Raw genomic sequence first — 16,509 nt, 5'->3', positions numbered from 1 at the left:
CTTTGTATTCTAATAGCAGATTCCGTTGTGCAATGTTTTTCTTTGCAATTAAGTGTGATTTTTGTTTTATGCCTTTTTCATGAGCTGTTCAGTCATTTTTCATCTTCTGCAATTTTGCATGCGTCATACAGACTAAAAACGGTAATATCGCTCCTTATGTGAAATTTATGCTTTGAAGTGTGCTTATAGATATGCCGCCAGCCACATCAATCGTTTTTTTCGAAAAATGGATCTAAACGACTTTTCTCAAAATCTTGACTTATTTAGATTGTTTCCTCAAGCTAGAAAATCCCATTGAGAATTGATGCGTTATCTCCTTTGAAGCTTGGACTCAAGATTTTTTTGTAGCTTCTTTTTAAAGAATATGATGGACTGCTTTTTTTTGAAGACTCAATTTTGGCAAATCGTGTTAAAAAAGACTTTGGCTTAAAAAAAATATAGGCTTTGGTTTCAGTTTTCTAGGCTTGGAGGATTCTGGTAAGGTAAAAGGTAAAGGTAAAGGATACGGCATTAGACTTTACAGTCCGTACCGGCGGTGCTGATCTCCGTTTCTTGGCCCTTCAGCCAGGAAGTGAAAAGGGGGGTTGGGGGCCAGCCATCCTGTGCCTTCGCACACCCTTCCTGTTTACCTTCCCCAGATTTCTCCAGGTACCCGTTTAGAGCTGGGTCGACTCTGGCTAAGCTTACAGGGTCACGCCACTGACCCCCATCCCAAACTGAAGAATGTTGGAGGATTCTGGGCGTCACATAAGATTTTTTTCCATGTTTAGACGGATGTTTGCTATAGATTTTAGCTAGTAAAGTTTTTGAGTACTCAGTTATTAATCAGTGATATTCTTAGGATTACAGGGCCCATTCCATGTTGCGGAGAGTCCGGTACCGCCAAAATTAGCAACGTATATCAACCGGAGAAAAGTGGCTTCCCTTCCTAACATTCCACCTACGAGATCATTGATGAGGATTCCCCAAATGGGTATGGGAAATATGCCAAATGATGTGGAATTACTCGGCATGAGGGGTAGGTATTAAGATATTACAGCTCTTTCAGGTGATCATATATACCCAGCTATAAACAGTATATTTGGTTACTTGTAGCTGTTTTTGTTTACTGTAAGTTTGCTTCATATTCTTAAGGCCTTTTCCTATGAAAACTTTGTTATTTACTTATTTGTTGATAAATACCTTTTTATGCTTTAACATAATATTTTTGGTCGAAATAAATCTAAATCCCCATTATCTTTATGTTAAACTGAATTACCTTGTACTTACTGCTAACTTACTTGACTTACTTTGACTTAATGCTCCTGCCGAAATGCTTCCGGTGTCGAGAGTGATGCTACATGGTGCCTCCATTTAGACCAGTCTCTTGCAAGAATGTGGACGTCCACCTGAATATTTGCCATGGCTAAGAAGGCACCTGCCATGTCCTTCCATCTGGTTGGGGGACGACCTCTTGGGCATTTCCCGCCGTGCAGCACGGGATCAAAGTCAAAAGTCGTTCGTGCGGGAGTGCCGGGAGGCATGCGAAGGAGATGTCCGTACCAGCGAAGTGTTCGTTGGGCGAGTTGGACTGAGAGGGGCGTTTGAGCAGTTAACGCGAGGAGGTTAACTTACCGCTGGATTCAAAATTAATTAATCGTAAAAAGCTACGAACGTTCTGTTTGAGGTGTACAGATATGATCTGTTTTACCCTTTATTTATTGGCATGCACGTATTGTTGAATTCATTTGAAAAAATATATATGAAAGGAATTTAGTCAGAGAAAAATAAAGCACTGCATTAAACCTAAGACGAGGTATAATAAATTTAAATGATAACTCAAGTTTAAAACGAACTACAATCGCTATCAGTAGTTAAGCGAAACCCCAGATTAACTAAAATTACGATAAATGTTCAGGTTAAACTTGAATGGAACAGACACTTCTGCAAACACTAGCAAGCCTAACACCCCCTTTGCCTTGAAGAGACCAGAACGTCATTTACTCTCTCCTGGAAAAAAAGGCTGTGATACCCTGTATACGAATGAAGATTTATTTTGCAAGAAAGAATTAGCAACAGTACTTAAAGAATAAAAAATAATAAGGCCCTAGGTGCCCACACTGTGGTAAATGAGCTTCTTAAATATGGTGGCTCTGAGGTCAGAAATAAGTTACTGAAGACCATAAATATGATTTTTATGCCATTTGATGTTTACCAAGTGACATATAGCGATCGCAATTTCTGTCGGTTTGTCTGTCCCGGTTTTGCAAGTTTGGGCACTTCCAGATAAGCTAGGACGATGAAATTTGGCAGGCGTAACAGGGACCAGACCAGATTAAACTAGAAATAGTCGTTTCCAGTTTCGACTATCTGGGGGGGGGAGTGGGGGGACGGTTAATTCGGAAAAATTAGAAAAAAGAGGTATTTTCAACTTACGAACGGGTCATCGGATCTTAATGAATTTTAATGTTTAGAAGGATATCGTGTCTTAGAGCTTTCATCTTAAATCCCGACCGGATTTGGTGACATTAGGGGGAGTTGGAGGGGGAAACCCGAAATCTTTAAAACGCTTAGAGTGGGGAGATTGGGATAAAACTTGGTGGAAAAAATAAACACAGTCCTAGATACGTGATTAACATAACCGGAATGGATCTGCTGTCTTTGAGGGAGTTTGGAAGGGAGGGTTATTTCGGAAAAATTAGAAAAAATGTGGTATTTTTAACTTACGAACGAGTGATCGGATCTTAATGAAATTTGAAATTCAGAAAAACCGCGTAACTAAGACCTCTTATCTTAAATCCCGACTGGATCCAGTGTCATTCGGGGGAGTTAGGGGGGACTGGAAATCTTGGAAAACGCTTAGAGTGGAGAGATCGGGATGATACTTATTTTTTTCCAAACCTTATTCCCAGTTTCCATTTCATTTGACATCGACGTTTGTTCTTCATTCGATTGTCCCACAGGATGGGACCTGGAAAAAAACCTATTCGTGGTTTGCTCAGATTTTTACCTGATTTTCCTACACCCCATTCGTTTTTACGGACCCTTTTATTTTCTGCCATGAATAATTTTTAGTACTACATTTAAGTCCTAGATACGTGATTAACATAACTGGAATGGATCTGCTGTCTTAGAGGGAGTTCGGGAGGGAGGGTTAATTCGGAAAAATTAGAAAAAATGAGGTTATTTTTTAACTTACGAACGAGTGATTGGATCTTAATGAAATTTGAAATTCAGAAAACCTCGTAACTTAGACATCTTATCTAAAATCCCGACTGGATCCAGTATCATTCGGGAGAGTTTGTGGGGGACCGGAAATCTTGGAAAACGCTTAGAGTGGAGAGATCGGAAAAGTTGGTAGTAAGGATAAGCACAAGTCCTAGATACGTGATTGACATAGCTGAACCGGATTCGCTCTCTTTTGGGGAGTTGGGGGGGACCTAATTCGGTAATTCGGAAAAATTAGAAAAATTTCATATTTTTAACTTACGAACGGGTGATTGGATCCTAATGAAATTTGATATTTAAAAGGACCTCGTGTCTCAGAGCTCTTTCTTTAAACCCTGATCGGATCCGGTGACATTGGGGGAGTCGGAGGAGGAAACTAGAAATCTTGGAAAACGTGTAGAGTGGAGAGATCGTGATGATACTTGATGGTAAGCATAAGAACAAATCCTAGATACGTGATTGACATAACCAGACCGGATTGGCTCTCTTTGGGGGGGGGGGGAATAATTAGGAAACATTCGAAAAAAATGAGGTATTTTTAATTTTTGAACGGGTGATCGGATTTTAATGAAATTTGATATTTAGAAGGACCTCGTGTCTTAGAGCCCTTATTTTAAATCCCGACCGGATCCGGTGGCATTGGGGGGATTTTTCGGGAAACATGAAATCTTTGAAAACGCTTAGAGTGTAGAGATCGGGATGAAACTTGGTGGGAAGAATAAGCACATGTCCTAGATACGTTATTGACATATCCGGACAGGATCCGCTGTTTTTGGGGAGTTGGGGGGATTTGATAGTTAGGGCCCTTCCAGATTAGCTTGGACGTTGAAAGTTGGCAGGCATATCAGGGACCATATTAGATTAAATTCGAAATAGTCTCTTCCTCGATTCGACCATCTGAGGGCGAGAGAGCGAATAAGATAGTTTAGAAGAATTTTATTTGCCAATAAAACCAATGGTTCATCTTCTTAAGTATGGATTGTGGTTTAGGGACATGATTCTCGCTTAGGGTGCGAGAGGTTTAAGGTTTGAATCCCGGACCACCCCAATTCTTACGTGAAGAAGATCCGAAACTAGATACGTGATCAATATATCGATCGCTGAAAGCTGGTAGGCGTATCAACGGACACGACTAGATCAAATTAGAAATAGTCTTCCCCGATTTCACTATGTGAGGGGGGGGTGGAAGGATGGTATATAAAGGAAATTTATAAAAAATGAGGTATTTTTAACTTACGAACGGGTTATCAGATATTAATGAAATTTGATATTTAGAAGGGCCTCGTGTCTCAGAGCTATTATTTTAAATCCCGACCGGATCTGGTGACATTCTGGAGAGTTGGAGGGGAAAACCGGAAATCTGGGGAAATACTTAAAGTGGAGAGATCGTAATGAAACTTGGCGGGAAGAAGCTCTTGGCTCTTCCGATCTTTTCACAAGTGCCATATGAGCTCTTGGCTCTTGTTGAAAAAGGGCATGGACCCAGCGATTTTAGGAAAACCCTAATTAAACCGCTATATAAGAAAGTGATAGGAGTGAATATGGTAATTATCGAGGGATTGACCTGGTATCTGTAGGTAGCAAATTACTTTGTAATATGATACTTTTTAGACTGAGGAATGCTGTAGATAAAGTTATAATTGAAGAACAGTGTGGTTTTAGAAAGGATAGAGGATGTCTCCAACAAAGTTCTCACTCTTAGGTTAATAATTTAGAAGAGCCTTAGTTATCCAACATCTTTAGTCTTCAGTTTATAGATTATGAGCAAGCGTTATATAATATTGAAAGAACAGCTTTAGCGGAGGTCTTATCCTTGTATGGTATATCTGACAAACACATTAAAGTGATTAATGCTATGTACGTAAATAACAGTGCTACGGTTCAGATAGGAAATGAGATTAGCAGCTGTTTTCATATTAAAGCAGGAGTTAATCTGGGTTGTGCTCTATCCCACTTCATATGGATCCTTTCGATGGACTTTGTCTTAAGGAGAACAGGAATGACAATGGGAAAACACGGAATCAAATGAGGAGGCATAACTTTCCTTATGATGATGATTTAAGCATCCTAGATGAAAGTGTGAGCACAATGAATGAACTTTTACAGATTTTGTGAGTTCAGGGTACTAGAATAGGTTTCAAACTTAATGCTAAGATGACTTAGTTGCACAGGCTAGTAAAAATTAAAAAGGTAACGCTGGGTAACGAAAAGATTGATCGTGTGGACAGTTTTAGGTACCTTGGTAGTATTTTTAGTGAAAGCGGTGGGAGCAGTGGGGATGTTAAAAGTAGAATAGCCAAGGCTCAAGGTGTTTTTTCACAGTTAACAACAGTTCGGAAGAATACGAGGATAAGTCTGCAAACCAAGATTAAAATATTGGAAGATACAGTGATAACAGTGACCAAATATGGTTCTGAAGCCTGGGTGCTCCGAAAAACGGATAAAGATTTGCTAGATGTTTTCCAGACAAATTGCCTACGGATTGTTCTGGGTGCCGGGCTGACTGACCGAATTTCAAATTCTAGGCTGTATGAAAGGTGTGGCTGAATCCCGCTTTCTAGAGCAATAATGAGAGAAAAGGTTGAGATGGCTAGGGCGCGTTCTGTGATTGAAGGATGACAGATCGCCGAAGATTGTCCTTTTCGGTCAACCGTCTAGGCCTAAGCGTAAAGCAGGTCGTCCGCCGTTGGGTGTTGATATATATATATATATATATATATATATATATATATATATATATATATATATATATATATATATATATATATATATATATATATATATATATACTTGAATGCCGGTGTCTTCGCCGCCGATCATACATATATATATACATTATATATAATATATAATATATGAGGGAATGCCTTTCCCTCACCATATGTTTGATGCAACCACTCTGGGAAAAATACGATGTTTTCCTTCAGGTTGTCACAAATTTAGATCGTTCATTTTGCCAGAAATGTTAATATGCCATTTCTAAGAAAAAAACAACTATGTGTCCGATTTCGAGAAAAAAATCTATAAACGCAGTTATGCTAATGAAGGGGGGTTGGTTTACCTTCGATTACTTTTTATTCTTAAAAAGCACTAGAACTTCCAATTTCCGGTGGAATGAATCTAGTCCGAAGTTTTTACGACCACTCTCTGAATACGAAATGGTTTGGTGGAAAGAAAACAATTACAAACACGTAGAACCCACTTTACTCTAAACTGATGGGCCCTTTTGATATATTGTAGTTTTATTAAAAGAAAAGAAGAATAATGTGTACAGTTCACTTTGTTCTTTACGTTTACGCCCTCTTTACAACTTTCCTCATATTGCGTTTGATTTGGTCGAACCTCCCCCTTAGCATTCCCTAAAAGTTTTACCTGTTTGCCTGTAGTCTTTGTAGTAGCACTAGCACTAGTATTAATAGTAGTAGCCGTTGTATTAGTAGCAGTAGTAAAAGCAATAGTATTCACTTAGCTGTTTTTGCATTGTTCAGCATCACAGTGAACATGCCTTGAAAGTTTCAACTTAATACTCGAACCCACTGGGGAGAGCGAGGTTATACTGGACGAAATTGGGTATCGCAAATATCTTATTTGTTTCTGAATTGAAAACAGGAATCTGATGTTCTCTAGATGCCTCTCAGAATAAAGGATGTTCGAGATTTTTCTCACATTTTTCTTCTTCAAATTTCTTCGAAATATGCTTTGATAGGTTTGGTCATAGTTTCCGAACGAACCCCACCTGGTGGTTTGGATACGTTGGAGCTACAACAAGTTGCCGGCTAGAGAATAGGGGAAATGATATTTAATCTTGCTTAGCAATCCTTGATTCAACGATGACCACCCTTTTGCTTTTGAAATCGCCAGAAAGTACTCATAAAGGGTTATAACGTTAGAAGACGAAACTATACATGTTCTTTAGCTTTCTTTGTGGACTTTGGTGTTTTTACCTTTTAAGGTAATGTTTCCCCTATTGGCCCAAAAAGTCCTTTTGGAATGAGTTATATATGAACTGCTTTGTTATTCTGCAGCTTTCCGCTCACGGAAAGGCAGCTTTCCGCCAGTCCTTGAAGTCAGGTTCTCTTTCCAATACACACCCATGTCGTTGATACAAAATTTCCAAGCAGCCTTCTGTTTTTTTTTCTAAACAACTCGTGGAGGGTTCATCATCTGATTCTTTAGTACAATCAAGGTTGAAGAGGGGCTGCCCAATGGAAACAGGATAAAGATGAAGCTACAGTAAGAAATAATGTAACTGCAAAGTTGCAGAGCGGCTGTGGAAATACTAAAGGCGTAAAGTCACATTTCAGTCGATCATTAGTGAATATATTGATTCTACTAAATTCATACGCGCCCGCCCAATTGGTGTAATTAGAATGCTCGTATCCCCTTTCGTTCTCGGGATATTTTCATGTTTAAAATCGACTCAAAGCACGATACAACCACATTTCGACGGGTTCGGAAACCAAAAAGTGTTAAGTTTACTGCTTTTCTACAACCACGAAGATTGTCACATAAGGACCGCCATGAAATGTCCAGAAAGGCACGATTGGAGCTCGTAAGAGACGAAAGTATATTTTCCAAAAGTTTTTCGCTTCTCCTGAACATTTTGGAAATTTTCATCTAACCCTTTAAATAGTTCCAAGTATTTTTGCTCGATCGCATCTTGGCCCTGTTTTTGCCTAAATTGCTGTTCAAAGGATCAAAATATTTGATGCCCCTTCCTGTGGCATGATCTCTTATGACACTTGAAAACAAGAGCTAAGAGCTTATATGGCACTTGTGACGTGGTCATAAGAGCTAAGAGCCAAGAGCTCATATGGCAAAAGCTCTAGCAAAATTCTAAGAATCAATAGATTGATTTAAAAGGATAATCAGAGGCTTAATGCCGGTCGGGATTTAAAATAAGACCTCTGAGACACTAGATCCTTCTAAATACCAAAATTCATTAAGATCCGATCATCCACTCGTTAGTTAAAAATACCTTATTTTTACTAATCTTTCCTCTCCCTTGGGCCCCCCAGATGGTCGAATCGGGGAAAACCACTTTATCAAGTCAATTTTTACAGGTCCCTGACACGCCTACCAATTTTCATCGTCCTAGCACGTTGAGAAGCGCCGAACTCGCCAAAGAACTGAACCCCCCCCCTAACTCCCTCAAAGAGAGTGGATCCAGTCCAGCTACGTCAATCATGTATCTACGACATTTGCTTATTCTGCCCACCAAATTTCATCCTGATCTCTCCACTCTAAGCGTTTTCCGAGATTTCCGGATTCCTCCTCCAACTCCCCCCAATGTCACCAGATCTGGTCAGGATTTAAAATAAAACCTCTGCAACATGAGTTCCTTACAAAAATCAGATTTCATAAGGATCTGGTAACCCGTCCGTTCGTAAGTTAAAAATACCTTATTTTTGTAAATCACACCTGGGGGGAAAACGCGCGTGTGTGATCATCTTTCTTGGGAAAATTAAGAAATTTCGCACATGAAAAGGGTCGATATACAACATTGTTTTCACATGGAAATGCTGTTGATTTAGAATAGATGGCAAATTTGACCTAGGACTTGGATCCAGAATAAATTGTAATATTTCTAGGTGTGCTTTATATATATATATATATATATATAAATATATATATATATATATATATATATATATATATATATATATATATATATATATATATATATATATATATATATATATATATATATATATATATATATATATATATATGTATATATATATATATATATATGTATATATATATATATATATATATATATATATATATATATATATATATATATATATATATATATATATATATATATATATATATATATATATATATATATATATATACATATATATATATATATATATTCTATATATATATATATATACATATATATATATATATATATATATATATATATATATACATACATATATACATATATATATACATATATATATATATATATATATATATATATATATATATATATATATATATATATATATATATATATATATATAAATAAATAAACATATGTATATATGTATATATATATATATATATATATATATATATATATATATATATATATATATATATATATATATATATATATATATATATATATATATATACATATATACATATGTTTATTTATATATATATATATATATATATATATATATATATATATATATATATAACAACTAGGCTTGAAAGTTTAGTGTTGATAAATTTTTAGATTAATCAGCTTATGAAACGACCAATGGTATATGCCTTGAAGAAGACATGTAGAGAAGGAAACATGTTTAGAAAACAATTATTACTTCATACTATGCAGAATAATGTTTGGTACACAGTTTGCATGCAGCCCTGCAAACTGGTAAAATTCTAAGTTTCTTCTCCTAAATATTTCGGAAAATGTCACCTAACGCCTATAGTATTTCGACAGCTGTTCTGCAACTTTGCAGTTACAGCCCAATCGCCTGAATAATATGCAAAAAGAAAAAAGGTAAAAGTAATATAATAAATAATTCGTGTAAATTTTGGAAACGGTGTTCTGGAGGAAATGATTGTTAGCCTATATTTAAATACAGCATTGAAGTCTAAATCAAATATTATGTTTATTTTTTAACCTTCTCTTAATAGTCTTGCATTTCAAATTTTACACAGATTTATGAAACTTTCATCTACTGTATATCATTCAATATATTCTGCTGTAAAAGTGATGAGCTACTGCCCAAAATTAGCAAGATAGAAACCTATTTCTTCTATTCCACTTTACTATTCACTCTGCTTGGCAGTATCTCTACTCCTTTCTACTCCTTCTACTCCGACAGTTACTTTTGTTTAGACACAAGTCTGATAATTAAAATATTTCCTCTTATGCATATTTCTTACAAGTTTATATTCCTCGCTATTTCCTCAGTGATATGACCTGTCATCTATTAGTAGAAGTTGAGAGCAAATATTTTCCGATTTTCTCTTGCGGTGAAATTACTCGGTATAAATGCAGTGATAAAAGTCATTTGGCCGCACAAACGCAGTGATCCAAAGTGATTTCGCTGTATAATTAAGGTCTGCAGTATCATCAGAAAATTATGCGGTATTTCTCTCTAAATTGCAGTGTTACATCGCAAAATGCGGTATAAGTGGCATCCTCTGTGTAAAGCATCCTCGATCTCCAACCTTGTGTAAGTAATTATTTGGCCAATAGGAGATACAACAATATAGACCCTAATCCTGGCATTTGCCGATGCAATGAACTATATGTTGCCGTGAATGCAGGAAATTCGTGAATGTTGACATTCACCGGATGATGTCCGAAATACTTTTTTTTCTCCTTGGATTTAGTCAGCGTCGCAAGTCAACTTTTTTAGTTTAATGCAAGGTTTGATGATGACAGGTTATATTTGGTTGTGCTAGGTTAAGTTATATTTTAACCCATTTCTTACATTTATAACTAAATTTAACCTAACCTAAATTAACGTAACCTAACCTTGCTCTAACTTATATCATCTTAGCTTGTGTAAGACTCAAAAAGATGACTCGCAAAGCTAATTGGATCCAAGTAGAAAAATAAAGAATTTCGGGCATTGACCGGTGAGTGTCCACATTAACCAGATTTCGGATATTCACGGTAACATATGTAATAATTGAATCAACGGACACCCATGGTGTTCTATAAAGCTGTGAATATATTGCGTTTTTATTTATGTAATTATTGTTGTTGCATTATGCTATGAGTTGTCATTTAATTTTATTTTACATTTTACTTCTTTCTCTTTTTTTATATTATATTATTTTATATTTATCCGTTTGTCAATATTTTTACAGTAGGCCATAAATAAATTCAATTGACCATGCATCTTGTATGGACTCTGCGACTATTCGGGAGTGAATGCGTCATCAAATGGTATTGCTTTCCCTCCAACTGAGAAGTTTAATATATAATTTTTTGATACTTTTATGACGATTCTATCTTGGAATTCTCAATTTTTAGTGAAGTTAGTGCTCCTTTGGGCAATATCATAGTTTGATGGCCGAAATGAATTTCCCAAGCCACATCCTTTTGGCCAGTTTCAAAATCTAATTCAATTTCTTATTTCTTTACAAATGAGTCTCTATCCGATTTTCTGAGACAATTAGTTTAATATGATAATCTCTTAAAGAAAAAAAAACATTATTTTGTGATCTGTCTTGTTGAGAAAAGTGTAAAATCCCACATTGTTTTATATGGGAACCTCTGCAGCGGGGCTCTCTGATGTTTTACTCAAATCAAGTTACTTGATTCTTTTTTATAACGTGATGGAATATATTATGAATATTTCTTTAATAAAGTTGACATAAAACTATAAATGTCTCTTATATATCTCATTTAAGCTGGACTTTTATTATGGGAAAATGTGGTCAAAACAAGTCAAAAAGGAAAAAATGACAGGTCAAAAAATATATAGGGATTGAGTGGCGGTTTTCGATGCTTTTAGAAAGATTCCGGCTGCAATATAATTTTTGTATTTTTTTAATTGACTAATCTCGGTTCGTAATTTGTTTAAGCAAATTTTTGGGTGCTAAGTTTTAAGTTAGTGGTATTTTCAGGATTACAAGGTTCAGTCCCCAGTTTGGATGGCCCGTTACCAGGTATTAACCGGAGAAGAGTGGCTCCCCGTTCAAATATTCCGCCTATGAGACCAATGATGTATGGAAAATATGCTATGGGCATGGGAAATATTTCCCGGCCTGGAGGACCACTGATCATGGGGGGTGAGTATTAAAACATGAAAGCTGGTTATGAAAGGTGATATGGTGTAGGCCTAAGTAGCTTTAAAAAATAGCATTAATCACTTCTGTTTTTTAATGTTAATTCTGAATATCCTGTGGTCAGTTCACATTACATTCTCCATCTTCGATACAGTTAGCACTATCTTCTGTTTCACTCTGTTCTTTTATTTCCAGTATCTGCTCTTTCCCAATCACGGGAATGTGTGCTTCGATCGTTCTAGGCCAGACGTTCTATTAGATAAAATAGGTTTTGATTATTTGTTCCCTCCATTCCTCAATTGTTCCTGCATATAATAACTTCTTAGGATAAAAGAATGATTTTTGACAACAACCTTTTTAGGGTGATAGACATTTTGACCAGAAATGAACAAATAACTGTGTGATGAGAGAAGATAATCTTAAAACTTTTACTTTTTTAGTCAAAATACTTAACACTCTTATTTTTACTAGCATAACTTTTCAAATGGATTTAATTTCGATATGTTCACATCTCTTTAATGTTGGTAAGGAGAAGGTAGCTGGAAATACCCTAGAATTCCTACTTTTTAGCCAAAAAGTACTAATTTGAAGAATTCTATTTTTACCCCAAAAAAATTGAAATCAAATGACATATTTAAAATAAAAAAATAAAGTGACATATTTATGTCATTAAAATTTTTGTTTCATTTAATTGTTTAATGGAAGGGATATTACCATCTTAAGCATATACATGCATCATTTCACAGAGCCTAGAAAATTAGCTAGGCTGATCAAAATTACAATGGCATGAGGAACGTTTATTTGTTTTTTATCTTTCTTATTTTTAGTAATCTTTTATTTATTTAAAAAGCAGACAACTAAAATCATGTGAAAAATTTCAGTTTAAAAAAAAATACGTTAAGATGTAAATATCATGTTTCCTCTAGTAATACCTTTTTGATTCTTTGTATTTTCTGTTTTTATGAATTACGATTCTTATTTCCGAATATAGAGCTCGAATCTCGAATAGCAAAACCCTTTTCATGTCAAAATTCCACATCTTCATTAAGTATTACTTAAGTTTTATTTTTTGCCAAAGGGAGGGAATGCTTGATCTATTTTTTTAAACGAGCAGTTGTGTATATATTTCTAGGTGTTAGCTCATGTGCATTTTATTCAAAACGCCTGAAAAAAGCTATCTAGATAGGTCGTGACGTTGAGGAAATTCTTTTAGAATCTTAACGTTGGAAACAAGTTTTTTTTTTTCATGTAAATGACATTGCATTCACGTCTTTATATTGCAATTTAAAGAGCTAATTACATAATTTTTTTCCAAGAGGTATAATTGTTTTATTAGCTATGACGGGTTGATGGGAATTATATTGAGTTCTAAACAAAAATAATTCAAAATGAATTCTGTAGCTAGAAGACACATCTAAACTACAATGGAAAGAGAAAACGTGTTATTATAGCGTTTTGTAAGGAAAAACGGGAGTGGGAATTCAATTCACTCCACAATTTTCTAATTCATTTGAAATTTATAACTTGCCATCCTATGACTTAAAACTAAAGACTAACACTGTGATTATGATGATGTGTTGTTAAGATTTATATATTTCAGACAGTACATGTAAATGGAACATGCCGTGTTGTATCTGAACTGCATAGCAAGGTCATCAAAGTAAATGTATAATTCTTGAGAAAATCTAGAAAAGGTTTTTTTTTGTATCTTTAACGTAATGATAAATTATACAAGAGGATGAATAAATCAAAACAGCTAAAGCAAAAGGCATGGAAAAATATCTGAGGTAATGATGAACCGAAATAAACCATAACTAGATCTGTGGTTAGGAGACGAGCGACTACAAGCAGTAAGATGAATCGCAGACGAAAATGATGAACAACACAATCCGCGGTTGGGAGTTCCTTAATTTAAATGAAATTACTGATTTTGCAAGTCTTAGATTTAAAATTAAAGAATAACACGACAAATGCTTAATTTTTATATTTACGTATATTTGTAATGTACTATGGCTGGTTAATGCTGAATTATATGGCAGCTTAATCAAAGCAAAAACACAATAGGGAAAAGCTGAAGAAGCTGTTTCTTGGGTACATATGAATAGAAGAGCCTTAGCAAAGGTCTTATCCTTATATGGTATACCACGGAATCAATTGGGGAGGAAAGAATCCCCTGGACTTGGCGTATGCTGATGATTTAAGAATCCTTGATGAAAATGTGAGCAAAATGAATGTGCTTTTAGAGGTTTTGCTAGTTCAGGGTGCTAGAATAGTCTTGAAAATCAATGTTAAAAAGACTAAGTCACAAAGGGTAGGAATAAGTGAAGATGTATAGGCAACGTTGGTAACGAAAAGATAGATCAGGTGGGCAGCTTCACTTACCTTGGTAGTATTATTAGTAAAGAAGGTGGAAACAGTGAGGATGTTAAAAGTGGAATAGCCAAGGCTCAGCGTCTTTTTTCACAGCTAAAAGTTTTACGGCACTTGGTAGTAACCAAGTGACATATAGCGATCGCAAATTCTGTCGGTCCCGGTTTTGCTACTTTAGGCACTTCCAGGTAAGCTAGGACGATGAAATTTGGCAGGCGTATCAGAAACCAGACCAGATTAAATTAGATATTGTCTTTTCCCTGATTTGATCATCTGGGAGGGGGAGTGGGGGGACGGTTAATTTGGAAGGATAGAAAAAAGGAGGTATTTTTAACTTACGAACTGGTGATCGGATCTTAGTGAAATTTGATGTTGGGAAGGATATTGGGTCTCAGAGCTCTTATATTAAATCCCGACCAGATCAGGTGACATTGGGGGGAGTTGGGGTGGGGAAACCTAAAATCTCGGAAAACGCTTAAAGTGGATGGATCGAGCTGAAACGTGGTGGGAAAAATAAGCGAAAGTCCTAGATACGTGATTGACATAACTGGAACGGATCCGCTCTCTTTGGGGGAGTTGGGGGGATGGTTAATTTTGAAAATTAGAAAATTGAGGTATTTTTTACTTACTTTTGGGGGAGTTTGGAAGGGGAGCCTAAAATCTTGGAAAAGGCTTAGAGCCGAGGGATAGGAATGAAACTTGGTGGGAAAAATAATCACGAGTCCTAGATACGTGATTGGCATAACCAGAACGCATCCGCTCTCCTTGGGGAAGTTGTGTGAGGGTTAATTCTGAAAAATTGAGGTATTTTTAACTTAAGAATGGGTGACCGGATCTTAGTGAAATTTGATGTTTGGAAGGAAATCGTGTCTCAGAGCTCTTATTTTAAATCCCAACTGGATCCGGTGACATTGGGAGGAGTTTGGGGGGGGATTGGAAATCTTAGAAAACGCTTATAAATGTCGTAGATTCGTGATTGACCTAACTGGACTGTATCCGGTCTCTTTGGGTGAGTTAAGGGGGTGGGATTCTGTGCTTTGGAGAGTTTGGTGCTTCTGGACGTGCTAGGACGATGAAAATTGGTAGGTTTGTCAGGAAGCTGCACAAATTGACTTGATAAAGTCGTTTTCCGTGATTCGACCACCTGGGGGGCTGAAGGGAGATGAAAAATTGAGGTATTTTTAACTTGCGAGTGGGTGATTGGATCTTAAAGGACTTTGACATTTAGAAGGACGTCGTGACTCAGAGCTCTTATTTTTAATCCCGACCGGTATTAATCCTCTGATTTTCCTTTTAAAGCAATCAATTGATTCTTAATATTTTGCTTGAGCTCATGCCATATGAGCTCTTAGCTCTTGTTTTTGGAAGAATAGGAAGATAAGTCTGCAAACCAAGATTAAAGTAAAATAAGATTGGAGCTACAGTGATGACAGTGGTCAAGTATGGCTCTGAAGCATGGGCACTCTGAAAAGCGGATGAACATTTGCTAGATATTTTCCAGAGAAATTGCCTACGGATTTCTTTGGGTACCCAACTGACTGACTGTTATTTCAAACAGTAGGCTGTACGAAAAATCTGGTTAAATCCCGCTTTATATGGCTGTATTGAAAGAAAGGTTGAGATGGTTAGGGCACATTCTGCGGACGAAGGATGACAGATAGCCGAAGATTGTCCTAAAGGTGTGTAAAGGTAAAGGGGTGGGAATATGTCATAAATAAAGATTTAAAGGAAATGGGAACTACTTGTAAGGGTGTAAAGTGGGAGGCTTTGAATAGATTGGGATGGAGTAGATGCATGCGTAGCTATTTTGGCCTCAGGGGGCTGTGGTGAGTTGTTAGTAGTTTTAGAAGTACTATAGATATTTTAGATATTTATTACTATAGATATTTTAGATTTAGATATTTTAGAGGAAATACGCAATAGAGCACGCCTGGCTGCTGCTGTAGTAATTAAAAGTCATTAAAGCAAAAATATATTAACTTGGGAAAAGCTGGAAAAGAAGTCTTTGGTATAAATGACGTCATTCAAAATGAATCTTAACAGCTAAAGCAAAAGGTATAGAAAAAATTTCGGAGGTAATGATGTACCAAAATGAACCACAACGAGATCCATGGTTATGAGACATTAGACAACAAGCATCACAACGAATCACAA

General features: G+C 36.1%; 1 protein-coding gene across 1 annotated transcript in view; it reads left to right on the top strand.

Annotated features, from left to right (window-relative positions):
- LOC136041540 (PR domain zinc finger protein 2-like) overlaps window positions 1–16,509 on the top strand; it is a gene marked incomplete in the record, with an annotated part of 121,977 nt that overhangs the window by 47,250 nt on the left and 58,218 nt on the right. The window contains 2 exon segments of the mRNA XM_065726234.1: window positions 842–1,018; window positions 11,824–11,988. Of these exon segments, the coding sequence (XP_065582306.1) occupies window positions 842–1,018; window positions 11,824–11,988 (342 nt within the window).

Source organism: Artemia franciscana, unplaced genomic scaffold (genome assembly GCF_032884065.1).
Source record: "Artemia franciscana unplaced genomic scaffold, ASM3288406v1 PGA_scaffold_237, whole genome shotgun sequence".
Taxonomy (NCBI): Eukaryota; Metazoa; Arthropoda; class Branchiopoda; order Anostraca; family Artemiidae; genus Artemia; species Artemia franciscana.
The sequence above is the reverse complement of the archived record's forward strand: the minus strand, read 5'-3'. Positions and strand labels throughout refer to the sequence as shown.